We start from the raw sequence: 16,251 nt of genomic DNA, 5'->3' as shown, positions 1-16,251 counted from the left end.
ATGGCAAACTCAATTTAAGGACTCTTTTTGTGAACTTTATTGATTTTCTTTGTTCTCTCAGTTTGTTTACATTCATTATCTGTTTACAGTTCTTTTATTTGATTACATGTTTACGCTGTATAGTTTTTTTTATTGCACTACCAATTAGTGGAAATTCTGCCACGTTTGCAGGGAAAAAGAATCTCACACCCTGAGATTCAGTATGTGATGTCATGTATGTACTCTGACAATAAATCTGAAATATTCTACTATCACAACCTTGTTTCCTGTAGCTGTCTGCTATCTCTTTACACATTTGCTCCTCCAATTCTTATTGCCATTGGCACAAACACACAGAAAGCGCTCCTACCCCTTTCATCCCCCTGCCCCCATCACCCTGATCTATCACGTCTAAAGCAATGGAAGCCCAGAACATTGAGCTGCCAGTCCTGCCCCTCCTGCAACCAAGTTTGACTAATGGCCACAATGTCATAATTTCATGTGCCAATCCATGCTCTAAGCTCATCTGCCTTTCCTACAATGCTCCTAGCATTGAAATAGATGCACGTGAGAAAATTTCCGCCACATACCACCCATTGACTTCTAATGGTGCATGCAATTTTCACATAATTTTTTTCTCTCCTCCACTCCTCTATCTGCTCTAGCACTCTAGTTACCAGACCCTGCAAATCTAGATAAAACCCACCAGAGCAGCACTAGCAAACCTTCCCCAAGTATCCAAAGATATTAGTCCCCCTCAAGTTCAGATGCAAACTGTCCCATCGGAACAGGTCCCACCTTCTCTGGAAGGGAGCCCAATGATCCAGAAACCTGAAGCCCTCCCTCCTGCACCGTGTCTTTAGCCACATGTTAAGCCGCATTATCCTCCTATTTCTAACCTCACTAGAATGTGGCACGGGTAGTAATCTTGAGATCACAACCCTGGAGGCCCTGTACTAGTGCCTAACTCCCTGAACTCTCCTTGCAAGGCCTCCTCACCCTCCCTATAGATTGTGTGACCCTTTTCTTTGTACTGCTCACTAATGACCTGATCCTGCTTCCAATTATCTATCTCTGAATCTCAAACCGAAACTCTACAGTGACCAATGTACTGTTCAGTTGCTTGTCCAGTATTAAATCAGGAAAAAGCTTCTCCCCAATTAGTACTGGCGAGGCTGAAGCTATGTTCTACTTCAAAAGAGCTTCTTGTCCTGGATTGCAAACCTCTTCTCATTTGAATATTCCAAAGGTGCCAGTCTCCAAACTGAGCATCAGATCCCACGTCAAAACCATCTGGCTGTGTTTGTTTTCATTGTTAACACCTCCTGAACCCCACTTGACTACATAAGCCATCACCATCACATATAAGCATTCCAACATTCACTTCTTCGTTCCTTCTAAATATTAGAAAATACATCCATAATTCAAGTCTGTAATTTTGTCTATAAATAAATATTGGTTCTCCTGATGTAATCCTGTCCTGCCCAACTTCAAGTGAATCCCCAAAAATCAAATCATAGACCTCAATTGCACGTCACTCACTTCAGGTCCTGACCTCTTCCCATTTCTGGCAATTGCTTTCATTGTTAGCGTAGGCCTGTTGCTGATTGACCTTCAGGTGAGAACACTATTCCTCAACACATGTCTCTTTAAAAATTCTCCTGAAACCCAACCCAACTGAACATGTCTTCACTACCATTTTCTGCTCTTCTACCAACAATGCCTAATATCCCAAAACGCCGATGGAACATTTCTACCCATGGATGTTGCCTGCCTTGCTGAGGTCCTCCGACAGGTGATTGCTCAAGATTCCAGCATCTGCTGTTTTTCTTTCTCCCAATCTACTCGATCTTTTTTATCGTGCATCAAGGCCTTCATCCCAGTAATCAACTTTGGGAACATTCTTTGCACTGCTCTCAATACAAAAATAATTTCCTTAAATATGATGACAAAAACTGTATCCAGTATTCCAGATGTCAACTCATCAATATCCTGAAAAATTTAATTTAAAAATTACAGCTTTAATGAACCATATCCCTTGCAATATTCTGTTAACCATCTTAGTTCCCTGCTCAAGCTTCTTTCCAGCACACTTTATCTCTTTGCAAGATCCCTTTGCATTCTCTATAGAACTCATCAACAAATAAATAAAGTTTTTTTTGTAAAAAGCTGCAATTATTGTCAATGTATTGGAAACTTTGAACCTTTTTACAGTCCATTCCTTTCTGGGTATCAGATTTTGATATTCAGTACAAAGGTCTTGAATCAAAGGCTTTTTTTTTTTTGGAAGAGTTTAAGAATTTGAGTTGGGAAAGGCCACCTTGTGCCTTGCACCTTCTCCAGCATTCAGCAAGGCCATAGCTGATCCTGTGCCCATATTTTTCCATTCTTACAGGAATATATGGAATTCCGAAAGGAAAGAAGCAAGATGTTGCTGGCTCGTAAGAATCAAATACTCTTGGAATTCAGTTTCTGGAATGAACCAGTAGCAAGGCCAGGACCTAACATTTATGAGCTTAGAACATACTACTTAAAGGTAGATTGCTCCAATGTATAATTTTGTGTTCTCACATCATTACATTGTATTATTTGAAGGGATGGAACTGTTAGCGATTCAGAGAATTATGAGCTTAGAACATACTACTTAAAGGTAGATTGCTCCAATGTATAATTTTGTGTTCTCACATCATTACATTGTATTATTTGAAGGGATGGAACTGTTAGCGATTCAGAGAATTATGAGCTTAGAACATACTACTTAAAGGTAGATTGCTCCAATGTATAATTTTGTGTTCTCACATCATTACATTGTATTATTTGAAGGGATGGAACTGTTAGCGATTCAGAGAATTATGAGCTTAGAACATACTACTTAAAGGTAGATTGCTCCAATGTATAATTTTGTGTTCTCACGTCATTACATTGTATTATTTGAAGGGATGGAACTGTTAGCGATTCAGAAAATTATCAGCTTAGAACATACTACTTAAAGGTAGATTGCTCCAATGTATAATTTTGTGTTCTCACATCATTACATTGTATTATTTGAAGGGATGGAACTGTTAGCGATTCAGAGAATTATGTGCTTAGAACATACTACTTAAAGGTAGATTGCTCCAGTGTATAATTTTGTGTTCTCACATCATTACATTGTATTATTTGAAGGGATGGAACTGTTAGCGATTCAGAGAATTATGAGCTTAGAACATACTACTTGAAGGTAGATTGCTCCAGTGTATAATTTTGTGTTCTCACATCATTACATTGTATTATTTGAAGGGATGGAACTGTTAGCGATTCAGAGAATTATGAGCTTAGAACATACTACTTAAAGGTAGATTGCTCCAATGTGTAATTTTGTGTTCTCACGTCATTACATTGTATTATTTGAAGGGATGGAACTGTTAGCGATTCAGAGAATTATGTGCTTAGAACATACTACTTAAAGGTAGATTGCTCCAATGTGTAATTTTGTGTTCTCACGTCATTACATTGTATTATTTGAAGGGATGGAACTGTTAGCGATTCAGAGAATTATGAGCTTAGAACATACTACTTAAAGGTAGATTGCTCCAATGTGTAATTTTGTGTTCTCACGTCATTACATTGTATTATTTGAAGGGATGGAACTGTTAGCGATTCAGAGAATTATGAGCTTAGAACATACTACTTAAAGGTAGATTGCTCCAATGTATAATTTTGTGTTCTCACGTCATTACATTGTATTATTTGAAGGGATGGAACTGTTAGCGATTCAGAGAATTATGAGCTTAGAACATACTACTTAAAGGTAGATTGCTCCAATGTATAATTTTGTGTTCTCACATCATTACATTGTATTATTTGAAGGGATGGAACTGTTAGCGATTCAGAGAATTATGAGCTTAGAACATACTACTTAAAGGTAGATTGCTCCAATGTATAATTTTGTGTTCTCACATCATTACATTGTATTATTTGAAGCGATGGAACTGTTAGCGATTTAGAGAACTGGCAAAAATCCAATGGGCTTTCCTCTAGGTTGTCAGATTCTGAGAATTTCTTTAGCTACACTAGTAATTTATTGATCATTAATCAATGTTGAAGTGATTTGCATTTCCAGATTTTGGTTTAAAAAAGAAACACAATTTTTACATTTACAGGAATGTATATTTCATTAATTTTACGAGGCAGAGCATTCCATTTAGTTACAAGGTTCATATTATCTCAGCACAGTATGATTTTTCTCCTGCATACTTTTCATGGCCATGCAGAGGTTTTTAAACACTGTTTCCAGTTCTTCAGTATTTAAACAGGGAGGTTTTAAAACCGACTTTTCCCCAAACAGCCTTTGTTGCGTCTGTACCTAGCACCGTCCTTCAGTGTGGATTTGCAGATTTCTATGATTCCCTGTTGCATTTGGATTTTTTTTGAACTTGTATGTATCCTCTTTAACTTTCTGAGCAAGCTGTATCACCTCGAGCTTCTTCGTTGATGTCTATTTGCTTTTATCATGTCTACTCTTTAAATTCATCAAAATCTTCATGCATTTGGCTATAACTATATCTCCCAATCAGAAAATGTTGAAATTCATAACATAGTTCTGTAGTGATTGTAGTCTAATGTATAAATTGGTTGGAAGGGAATTCCCTGTAGCGATCCCTATAGCTGCCAATTTTAACTATGCCACATGTAAGCACCATATTTTTACTGTGTAGTACCACATCAAAGTATTTTACAGGATGAATTCAATTGCAACAATGTTGCAGTGATTCTAATCACTAATGCCATTTTTTTTTACATTGCAGCCTGGAACCATGATTGAATGGGGTAACAACTGGTGAGTGTTTACCTCAGTGGTGTTCTGTGGTAGTTTAGCGTTGAGCCGAGTGTGCTAAGAGATAGGTCAAATTTAAGAAATTTAATTGCAACATGAAGGAATTGTTCCAGTGAACAAAGGGCATTCAGGAGTAGTAACAATGTACTGGGTGATTTTGGAAAGCTGTTCTTGTATTGCTTGAACTCATTTTAAAATGATTTTTAATTGCACAGTTTATTGTTTAAGTTTGGTGCAATCCTACACTTTTTAAAATAATTCTATAAAATGTGTTTAGAGGGAGAATATTTTGGAGTTATTGTGAGGCTTAGAGAACTCCGGATATAATCAGATACTGGTCTTACTTCCATAAATATGTCAATTCTTTTATTGTGTAATACCTTATTATACAATTTCAAGGTTTCTCTAAACAAGTCCAAGTTATATTTCTTGCCATGAAATACCAAACATGTATTATAGAGTTTTACAGCACAGAAACAGGCCTTTTAGCCCACCTTGTCCATGCCAACCAGGTTGTCTACCCAAGCTAGTCCCATTTGTCTGCGTTTTACCATATCCCTCAATCTATGTACCTGTCTAAATATTTTTTTTAAACATTAAAATTGTACCCACCTATATCACTTAATCCATACACCCACGGCCCTCTGGGTGGAAAAAGTTCCTCAGATTCCTCTTAAATCTTTCCCCTCTCACCTTGTGTATGCCCTCTAGTTTTAGATACCCCTACCCTTGGGGGAGAAAAAAAGACCATGACTATTCTATGCCCTCCTAATTTTATAATTTACAAGGTTCGCCCTTCCGCCTCCTTTGGTCCAAGGATAAAAGTCCCAGCCTAACGAGCTCTCCTTGCCATTCAAGCCCTCCAGTCCTAGTCATTCAAGTCCTCCAGTCCTAGTCGCAGTCTTGTGAATCTTTTCTGCACCCTTTCCAGCTTTTAAATCCCTCAGTATTATGAGCTATCAATGGATAGATGATGGAGAACAAATTACACAAAAGTGCTGGAGAAGCACAGCAGGTCACAAAGTAAGCACCTGCCCTGCTTCCAAATCTATGTCAGCAATTTACCCTCAGAGTTCCCAATCTCTTCTGTGAGGAATCTAACTGAATCTTTTTTGATCTTCACCATCAGATAGTAAAATCTCCGTTATGCGGAATTCAGGCAACCAGCAAAAAAAATTACAGAAAAAAGGTAAAAAATACAAAAGTTTAAAATGGGCACCACCCCCCACCCCAACCCCGCACCCCCCCACCACCACAGTTAATTCGCCAATCACACAACACGCAGCTAGAAAATTTATTCATCCAGCATCTACTAATCCCCACACATGCAGGTCATGGGGGTTTTGCTCTATTTAATGCCACACAGTATTCTGTAGGTGCAGCAGCTTGCAGATTAGTTGGACAAATTAGGTAATGGAGTTTTTGATTTCAGTCTTTGCAGAAATAAGGCTACATTCTTGTTCATTTCAAAGGTGTATTGGTTACTAAGCTGAACCAAGTCACGCAACTGCCTCCTGAGGCTTAGTTGTATGGAAATGGAATAAAAAGAGGAAAAATTTATAACATTTCATTACGTATTCAACAAAGACTAGGAAAGGGTTATCTGTGAGTAGTTCATACATGTTCAGCCTCGGAGTGTACTTGTAAAGAATTCTATACCAGAGAGCAGATTGGTTTTGATTTCTTTAATATTAAAACATTTATTTTAAATTGCAGTGACTTTAGCTGAAGACTTATTCTGTCTGTTTTCTCTCTGAAATAATTCATGGAAGTTAAGTAACATAGTAACAATAATTGAATGACCTAGTTTCCATTGCAACCTCCTCATGGTTACTTGATCACAGCCAATGAAGTATTACTGTTCAGCACAGTACACTGGGTCAGAAAATGACAATTTAGAATTTAGTGATAAGGTACAGTAACAGGCTCTTCCACCCCCTTGCCACCCAAATACACCAATGTGACCATTAACCTACAAGCCACTTTGGAACATATGTGGAAACTAACACCTAGAGGAAATCCATGCAGCCACAGGGAGAACATACAAACTCCTTGCAGGCAGCGCTGGATTCGAACCAGAGCTACTAGGGCTGTAATAGCATTGCACTAACTGCACCGCACAAATATGGACTATTCCAAGAATTTGAGTGACATCCTTGCGCAGGGGACATGCTAATCTTCTCTGTATCGTTCCAAATTTAGTATCTATGGCTGCCGAAGTCTGTTTGGCTCTTTGCTCCTTAACGCTGTTGGATGACCATTCCTGGAAATGCCTTTCAGATAACATCAGGATGGGTCAAGAGGCATTTTCTAAAAGACAGCTGTTAGTGAGATTTATCTGTTTATAATGGCAACTTGGTCAAGCAACAGGAAATGTTTAGCAACAGTGTAACTAACTCTCAGTAATCACCTAAGATGCAAAACAAAAATTGGAGTTAAATACACAACCAGATACTTGCAGATAGCCTTTGTATGATGCAGGAAGCCAATGAATTCACACTATTCACAATCATTGTGTTTAGTGTCAAATTGTTTCTGGCTTATTTGCTCTTGAAGTTACTGTCGACTCATAACTCTGGGTAAAATTTGCAAGGTTGGCTCATGTGAGATCCAGTTTAAATTAAACACACTACAAATTGCCTTCAAACTGTATCGACACAGTTAAATGGAAAAGACAGGACTGACACTCTAGAGTTCCTGTTAGTTTCCTCTGGGAATAATTGCCTCAACACATTATTGTTTTTTTTTTAAAGAGACTCTATCATGTTTTCTCTGCCAGCTTAATAGATAGACCATCCCTATGGTATTCACTTCCTCTACAACACATACAAATTATTGTATGTGTTTGGTGCTCAGTGAGGACACAGGAGGCCAGAGCTACTAAATAACCAAACATTTTATTTAAAAAAAGTAAACGCAGTAAACTGTGAGCCCCAGGGAGGGAAAAACAGCTACTCCTCCTGAGCTCCACTCCCGACTGGGGTTTTATCAGTTGCCCCCTCGCACGTTCATAGCGTCTGTTTTGTATGGTGTCCCATGCATAGAGTGCGAGGCAGTCTGCAGGCAGCTGCCTACGTCCCCTTTCTTTAGCTCGTACCTGTGGAGATGCAAGGAAGAATGACAACAGGCATAGTGCTACATCATGTGTATGCAGACATACCAACAACGATAAGCCCATGTCAGGGCGACTCCATGTCATTGCCCGAGGGAGGCATGTCCCTCGAAAGGATGCTCACTGTCCCTTGCCCTGTCGGATTAGGTGCAGGTACCTGCTAGTCCAGGTATTTTGGATTAGGCCGACAGACCCTTCCGGCCCTCATCCTATATAAACCCCCAGATGATGTGGAGGGTTGTACCTTCTCCTCCACCCCTGTCATTCTTGCTGGCGACTTGGGGATGTCACTCTCGGGCCAACTGGCATCTGCTGCGAACTGCGTTGCTTCCCATAGATTCCTCATTAGGTCCTTGTCGTCGTTTATATCTGACGCTGTGGCTTGCTCGTCTTGTGGTTGCCCTTTTGTGTTCCTCTCTTGGGCCTCCAGTGGTGCTGGTTTTGTCTCATTAGGTGGGGCCGGCTCTCGTACCGAGAGAATGTGGTGCCGATTTCTCTGGTATTCTTTCCCCTCTGATGAAAGCAGGTACAACTGTGGCTTGTTGCAAGCTTTCTTTACCATTGCCAAATGGTTATATCCTTTGGGGGGTTTATAACCGGACCATCTCGCCCTCACAGAGTGGGGGGAGGGGTTTGCTTGTCTTGTCATAATGCTTCTTTTGTAGGGGACGCTTATGCAATAACTGGGAATGGATTACGTCGGAGTTGGTGGGAGCGGGCTTCAACATTTCCTAAGGGACTGGTAGCATTTTTCTGGTTTGCTGAGAAATGAGCTGCTGTTTCTGCGAGCCTAGGATATGGTCTCTGGCCACGTTTCTAAGATTAAATGTCCAGGAATACATCTGTCTTGTCCCTAAGTGATCTTTCCATTACATTCTTTGTGCTGCGGACTGCTTTCTCTGCTAGCCCATTTGATTGGGGAAATTCCAGGCTGCTTGTGATGTGACATATCGAAGTCCAAGGTACTCGTGAAGTCTCTGGTTGTTAAACTATGCGCCGTTGTCGGACAGGACTGTTCGTGGTGATCCGTGAACTGGAAAGTGGCATTTCAGCTTTGTGATATGCCCCCCCCCCCAATGCTGATGTCTCCATGAGGAGGTCTATCTCAAACCAGCCAGAGTAGGCGTCTACAAGCACCAAATATTGTTGTTTGTTCCACTCGAAGATATCCATTGCCACAGTCCAGTACGGCAGGTCCGGCACTGGGTGCAGCTGAAGGGGTTTTTTGATCTGGTGGGTTTTAGTTCTACGGCAGACTGCACAGCCCTGAACATGTTCTGTGATATCCGCGTCCATACCAGGCCAGAATACTAGATCCCAGGCACGTCGCTTAGCTATCTCGAGGGATGTCCCCAATGGAGGATTGCTGTGTACATGGTGCGGACCGATGCTGGGATGATTGGTCTTAGGCCTTTCATTATTATACCTTCATCGTAGATCAGTTTGTCTCTGAACGTGAAGTAAGGTTGTACTTCACATGGCAAGTTCCTTTGCTTTGTGGGCTATCCAGGCCGTATGAAAGTGAGTAGTGTTGTCGATACCTGGTCACCTGCAGTATGTTTTATTAGCTCTTCTTGCCTGGCGGCTGAAATGGAGTGCATTTCCATGACATCATGTGTGTCAAGCTCACCCAGAAGACATTCTGTACTGCTGATGGGTGCCCTGGATAATGCGTTGGCCAGATGCATTTCCTTCCATCCCTTGTGTATCAACGTAAAGTTGTATTTTTGCAGTCGCAACATCATTCTCTGGAGCCTTGGCAGGACGGAGTGAATGGATTTATTGATAATGGATACTAGCGGCAGGTGGTCTGTCCCGATAGTTATCGGTCTCTCATAAACATAGTCATTGAATTTCATTCATGTGAAGACAGCTGTCAGTAGTTCCTTTTCAATTTGTGCATAACACATTTCTGTCTCCGGTATTGACTTTGATGCGCAGGCAATGGGCTTGCCGTCTTGTACGTAGGCCGCCCCTAGACCATAGTGGGATGCATCACATTGTCATTAGTACCAGTCATTTGACATCGTAGTATGCTAAGACTGGTGGACTTGCCATGTGCTTCTTGAGCCCTTCAAACACTTTTTGGTGGAAACTATCCCAGTACCATTCTCTGTCTTTATGGGTGAGCTGTCGTAGTGGCTTGGTCAGCTCCCTGGCATTTGGAATGAATTTTCCCAAGTAGTTGGCCATGCCTAGAAGTCTTTGGAGTGATGTGACATCGTTAGGTATTGGCACTTAATTAATAGCTCTGGTCTTGGATGGGTCCGCTTTTAGGCCGTCTTTTGTGAATATGTGGCCCACATATGCCATTTGGTCCACTCTGAACCTGCACTTATTAGCACTCAGACGTAGATGTATCTTTTTTGCTCTGTCCAGTACCTATTTTTCCTCCATGGTCTTGCCTCCTACTAGGATGTCGTCGACGATAATTGCGCATAGCCAGCGAATATCTGTTCAATGGATCTTTGGGAATTGATGCCAAATGGTATCCTCAGAAATCTGTACCGTCCGAAAGCAGTGCTAAAATCTGTACCGTCCGAAAGTGTTAGTAGGGAGGACCGGTGGTTTAGTGTTATCTGCCAGAATGAACTCTGCATCTAGAACAGAAAAGACCATGGCTCCTGCCATCTGGGTGGCCACTTCCTCCACTGTCTGCATCGGATGGCAGGAGCCTTGGCGTTTTCCTTTTCTGCCACCACCATGGATGAGGCCCATTCGGTGGGTTCGGATATAGGAACAATGACCCCTAATTATTGCATTCTTTCTAGCTCTGATTTAACTTGCTCCTTCATGGCAACCGGATCCTGTGAGCGGGTCACACAATTGAGAGTATTTCCAGGCCTATGCACATACTATAGGTGACTGGCAGTTTGCCTAACTTGCTGCCAAATATTCTGAGAGGATTATTGTTTCTGTGAAGTTGTCAGGCGAAATAGTTACTTGGTGTACATCCATTCTGAAGGTTACCAAACCTAGGTCTACGGCTGTTTCTCGTTCTTCCACCTTGTCCACTCTTTTTCCTATATCTGACATGATCATCTCTATTCATTTTTTCTTCTGTACTTTTTACTCTTCTTTTTATTTCACTGAATTCTTGTGACTGCCATTCTTTTACTGATTCCATATACTCTTTAAAAAAAAATATATCCATTGTCTTGCCCTTCCCTCCATCTTCCATTTCTCTGTGTTCTTCCTCTTCTTCTTGAGTCCATTCCGGTATCTGTGTCCTTTACCTCTGTCTCTTCTGGTTTTCTTGTTGGTTTCTTTGTTTTATTTTGTTGGGTATTTTTGGTCTTCTTATTTTTATTAGAAGTGTCTTGCTGCTGGTCTTTTTCCTCTTGCTGCTTTGTTGTGGCTGTCAATTTCAGTTGTGGAGATCGACTCCTCAGCTGGTCCCCCCTCCCGTCAGTGTTATTTTTGTCTTGCGTGGTTGCCCACTTTTGTTTGGCTCCGTGAGCCATTTTTGTAGTCCCGAGTTCGGGGCTTCAACTGACCTTAGGGAGCGGGGTTCTCTCTCCGCGGCGGGCCTCCTCGGACAGGTAAGGCCTTCACCTTCTTCTTCCGACGTCCTTTCTTCTTCTCTTCTTCCCATTGCTTTTGGCTTTTCTTTTTTCGCTGCCATTTTCTCCACACCTTTATTTTCACTTTATTTTGGTTTTTGTGTTTGTGCCTTCGTTTTTTCACTGTCTTTTTTTTACTTTTCTGGAGAGGGCTGGAGTTCCCCGACCGGCCACTACTCCATCACGTGCCTCCTCACCAAACCTAGGTCAATGCGTGCTTTTATCCCCAGTAGTGGAAGTAGGTCCTCTTTGACTACATATGTCCCTGTGTGGTGTACAGCAGTTGCACTGTCTCTAGTGGTTGCATTCTGCTGCCTCTGTATTGCACCAGGCTTGAAGCTCTGCCCTTGGATTGTATCGTTTCTTTATATTTGATTTTGTTGAACTCATCCAACGGTAAAACGTTGCATCTGGCACCGGTATCTATTTTCATTTCTGCCATTGCACCGTTCAACATCATGGTGATGAAGGCTTCACCATTTCTCTTGAGTGTGGACTCCCTCAGATTTTTGGGATCGCCCGGTGTGACGTTGTCAATATTGAACTCCTCTTCGGATGACTCATCTTCTTTAGTCACTTGGTCCACCGGCCTCCGATTTCTTTCTCATGTCCTTGTTCTTCGAGTGCTCCTGCATACTCGTGTGAAGTGATTCTATACCAGGCAGTTCCTGCATTACCATCACCGGGCTGGGCACTCCTCCTTTTTGTGGGCGTGTTCAGAATCACAGTTCCTGCAGGTGACCGATTCTGTGGGGCATCCTCATTGGTGGGTCTGTGCTTTGGCCGGGTTCCCGGCACTGGCAGAAGCTTGATTCCATGTCTCTGTAGTGGCCGCTGCTGGGCGTGGCTTGGACCATGTCTACATTTGCTGCCTTCTCTGAGGGTGCCACCAGGCACCTGCTGCTGGCCAAAGTTAAGCACTTTCTATGGCTTTATGTAGTGTTCATTTGCTGTCTTGTAGCAGCGTTTTCCACATTCTGTTGTCAAGCTCGCCACACATTATGTGGTCCTTTATCAGGTCATCGGTCAGTGTGCTAAATCCGCGAGTCTTGGCTTTCAGCCTTCAGCCTTAATGCACTCATGAAGGACTGTATAGGTTCTCCCACCTCCTGGTCCCTTCTATAAAGCTTCAGGCATTCCATGGTGATGTTAACCTGTGGGCTGGATATTTCCCGGAACTTTTGTTTCAGACACTCTTGATCCTCCCTGGACTCCACCGCCTGAACTATTTGATTCCCATCTCTAATCTTGGGTCCATACACAAACATTCACTCCCTCTTGATGGCCTCTGGACCAGCCAAGTTGAGCAGAATTTTTATGTGCGGCGACTTGTCTGAGTGCGTGGCCGTGACAAAGATGTCGTATTCCTGTTCAAAAATCCTCCAATTCTCGGCCACGTTGCTCTCGAACGACAACCGGTCGGGGCATCTACGTCCTCCAGGCATAGTGGCCAGAAAATCGTGGTTAGGTATGTCCTGTGTCACAAAAGAAACCTGGTCTCTGCCTTCAAGCTCTGCTCATCCCACTTCTGACATCATGTATGTGTTTGGTGCTCAGTGAGGACACAGGAGGCCAGAGTTTCTAAATAACCAAACACTTTATTAAATAAAAAGTAAACACAGTAAACCATGAGTCCCGGGGAGGGAAAACAGCTGCTGCTCCCGAGCTCCACTCTCGACTAGGGTTTTATCAGCTGCCCCCTCGTGCATGGTCACAGCGTCCGTCTTGTACGGTGTCCCGCACACACTGTACGTAGTGCGAGGTGGTCTGCAGGCAGCTGCCTACAGTTATCAACTTTTTTTCACCTGCACACTACCTTGTGTTTTCTTAAACTTACCACGGATCACTTATAACAAACCTATGGAACAGCAGTGGGGTGGGGTTGGGAGGGGAGGGGGAGGTGGAGGCAAGATCTCAAGCCCCTTCCCAAAACACAATTCTTTTTTATTTTGTTGGGAACATTTTTTTTCTTATCATCACATTTATAACCTTTGATTTACATACTACTTGTTTATTATATTGATAATAGTAGTCTTTGTTGTGTTGCCATAGAGCACAGGTTGACAAATATTGCTTCACAAAAGATCTTTGTTGAAGAGTGTTGTGTGTGGAGGAGGTGTGGCCTCCCTGCCTATTGCTGATGGTCATGTGGCCTCTCTCTCTGAATCTCATTAGGAAATCTCATCATCTGTCAGTATGTGGTGCACTTTTTATTTTTATGGTTTGCAGGTGGAATGTCAGTTAAGATTGTGCTCGGACCACTGGTCAGTGCACACTTTGCCATTGGCTGGTACAGATCACCTAGCGTCCTTATTGGCTAGAGCCCTGTATTTAGCCCCAGCACTGAGGACATTCTCTCTCTCTCTCTCTCTCTCTCTCTCTCTCTCTCTCTCTCTCTCTCTGCCTTATGGTGATAGCCCCGGACACTGCTCCATGCTAGTGCAGATGTCATTTGGAAAGGTCGTGGGTAAGTTGCGCACTGCATTGAATCTAAGCCATGGTATTGCTGTAGCTGAAATGACTATAGATCAATACTGGCAGTAGAACGGCCGCTCTCAACTGATCAGGGGTCCGAGAATCTGTGTATACCCCTGCAGGCACAGTGGTACCAGATCCACTTCCTCTTATTCAGTGGTCTGGGAAGGTGTGTATCACCCATGCTTATAGTGTGTAAATATCTGCATTGTCTGTGTGAATTAATAATTGTGTACTGTTTAACATTCTCCCCTGTTTGTTTCCTGTTACAATTTTTTCCCGTGCTCTTTATTAATTGTGCATGTTTATTTTATTCCTGCTACAATTTTTCCCATGCTCCCTTATAAATTGTCTCTTATTAATTGTGATGTTAATAAAGTTATATTTGATTGCAAACCCTTGAGTCTAGACTCTTCTCTCTTTGAACCCACCAAAAGTGACACTTCAACTCAAAAAAACAAAGGCAGTCTGCAAAACCTTAAATGTTTCGATCAAGGAATGAAGCAGTTTATAGCCCCTATCACACTGGCATCCCACTAAATTGGTCATTCACTGTCCCAAGATAGGAATGGGGGTTTGGCTTTTCACACTTGACCACTCCTAACTGGGACACTGAATGCTTTCACATTTGCAAGGAGCCATCCCTGGGGTTAGGACTGTTCTATCTTCTACTGGTGACGTCATGATGCATCGAACAATAGTGGACCTGCCCTAAATCCTGATCAATGTATTATGATCTTATTTCAACAAAATGAATCATGCCTAATTATAACATAATTATAATTGAGCACAGTACAAGTCCTTCAGCCCATTGTTGTTGTGCCAAACTATATAAACCTTTAAAAGGGACGGTGGGAAAGTGCTAACAATAAATAGCAGACAATTGTTAAACAGGGTGGCAAAGTTGATAGCACTATCGCATACAATTTATAAATACCATGGGAAAAAGTGATGGTGGATCTGTCCTCCCAGAATCCCGTGTGGCAGAGAAAGGGCTGAATGCCCGGCTGAATGCATGGAGCATTCATGGAGGGATTTCTCTGCTGCATGGCATTCTGGGAAGTGCTTTTTCCCACTGTCTTTATAAATTGTGCGCTAAAGTGCTACCAACTTTCCCACACTGTTTGAAAATTGTCTGCTATTGCTATTTATTGCTGTTTATTTCCTCTCCCTCTTTCTCCCCCTGCGATTGTCCAACGGCAAGGTTTATACCTTCATTTTAATATTTTCTTCCTTCACGTTCCTGCATTCGCACAAAAAACCTTGGGTTATTTCAATCCCACAATGCAATTACCTGTTTCACACTTGCCTAATTGCAATGCCAACTTCTGCAGACGCTGGGGATTGTACTAGGGGTCGAGGCCATCAATCCCCGGCATGAGATGACACCATCTGATGCTGGCATTGAGCGGATTTTGCTTTCATGCTAGGCACTTTAGAGGCCGATTGGTAGTTAACTCGTGGGACCACGTGCAAGTGTGAAAGAGGCTTACATAAACTCAGTAATACTGGTAAAGCAACAGCATTGGTGGTGAGCTATAAAGTGATAACTTCCTGTCTTATACATGCATTTCCATTATGGACGACAAATTCATCAAAAAGCCAAACAATGCAGACGCTGGATATCTGAAATGAAGCAGAAAATCTTGAAAGATTCATCAAGTCAGACAGCATCTGAGGAGAGATTAACAGAGTTAAAAGGCTGAATTATGTACAACCTAGACAGTTCATCATACATCTAGCAATGTTCCTGCAGCCATTCAAATGGAAAGTCGGCTTTGCTGAGCTTCCACATGACTGAGTCTCAACCCTGGAATCAGTGCTGAGTCAAACAGTGGAGTAGAGGGTAGGACTTGCCATCATCTTCCTTCAAGGAGGGCTATGTGCTCAGCCCACTCCTGTTCACACTGCTGACTGCAACACCAGATCCAGCTCCAACAGAGCCACGTCTGCAGATGACACAACAGTCGTCGGCCTCATCCGCAGCAACACTGAGTCGCACGAGAGAGAAGGGGTGGAAAATCTTGTGATATGGTGCGAGAATAACAACCTGAGTCTCAACTTGGTCAAGATAAAGGAGATAATCCTGGACTTCAGGAGCACCAGGGACGACAACACTCCCCTACACATTAATAGCTAGTTCACGAAGAGAGTATTGAGTACCAAGTTCTACGGAGCCCACTTAAGAAGTAACCTATCCTGGACACACATCTCTTCACTCGTCAAGAAGGCCCAACAGCAACTACACTTCCTTTGAAGACTGAGTCAGGCAAGGTATATGGCCACTATCCTTTCTGCAGGAGCTC

The 16,251-nt window shown here is 42.4% G+C and overlaps 1 protein-coding gene, 1 long non-coding RNA gene and 1 other non-coding gene across 3 annotated transcripts in view; 1 reads left to right on the top strand and 2 right to left on the bottom strand.

Annotated features, from left to right (window-relative positions):
• LOC138761299 (uncharacterized) overlaps nt 1–16,251 on the bottom strand; it is a 217,453-nt gene that overhangs the window by 1,074 nt on the left and 200,128 nt on the right. The window lies entirely within an intron of this gene.
• The window catches only part of nipsnap1 (nipsnap homolog 1 (C. elegans)), a 56,059-nt gene that overhangs the window by 19,631 nt on the left and 20,177 nt on the right, over nt 1–16,251 (top strand). The window contains exons 6-7 of the mRNA XM_069933194.1: nt 2,375–2,515; nt 4,767–4,798. Coding sequence (XP_069789295.1) covers nt 2,375–2,515; nt 4,767–4,798 — 173 coding nt within the window. The remainder of the gene's footprint in view (nt 1–2,374; nt 2,516–4,766; nt 4,799–16,251) is intronic.
• On the bottom strand, nt 6,915–7,020 carry LOC138762548 (U6 spliceosomal RNA). Its single transcript, XR_011356955.1, has one exon. It is a non-coding gene; the product is annotated as a U6 spliceosomal RNA (small nuclear RNA).

Source organism: Narcine bancroftii, chromosome 4 (genome assembly GCF_036971445.1).
Source record: "Narcine bancroftii isolate sNarBan1 chromosome 4, sNarBan1.hap1, whole genome shotgun sequence".
NCBI lineage: Eukaryota > Metazoa > Chordata > Chondrichthyes > Torpediniformes > Narcinidae > Narcine > Narcine bancroftii.
The sequence above is the reverse complement of the archived record's forward strand: the minus strand, read 5'-3'. Positions and strand labels throughout refer to the sequence as shown.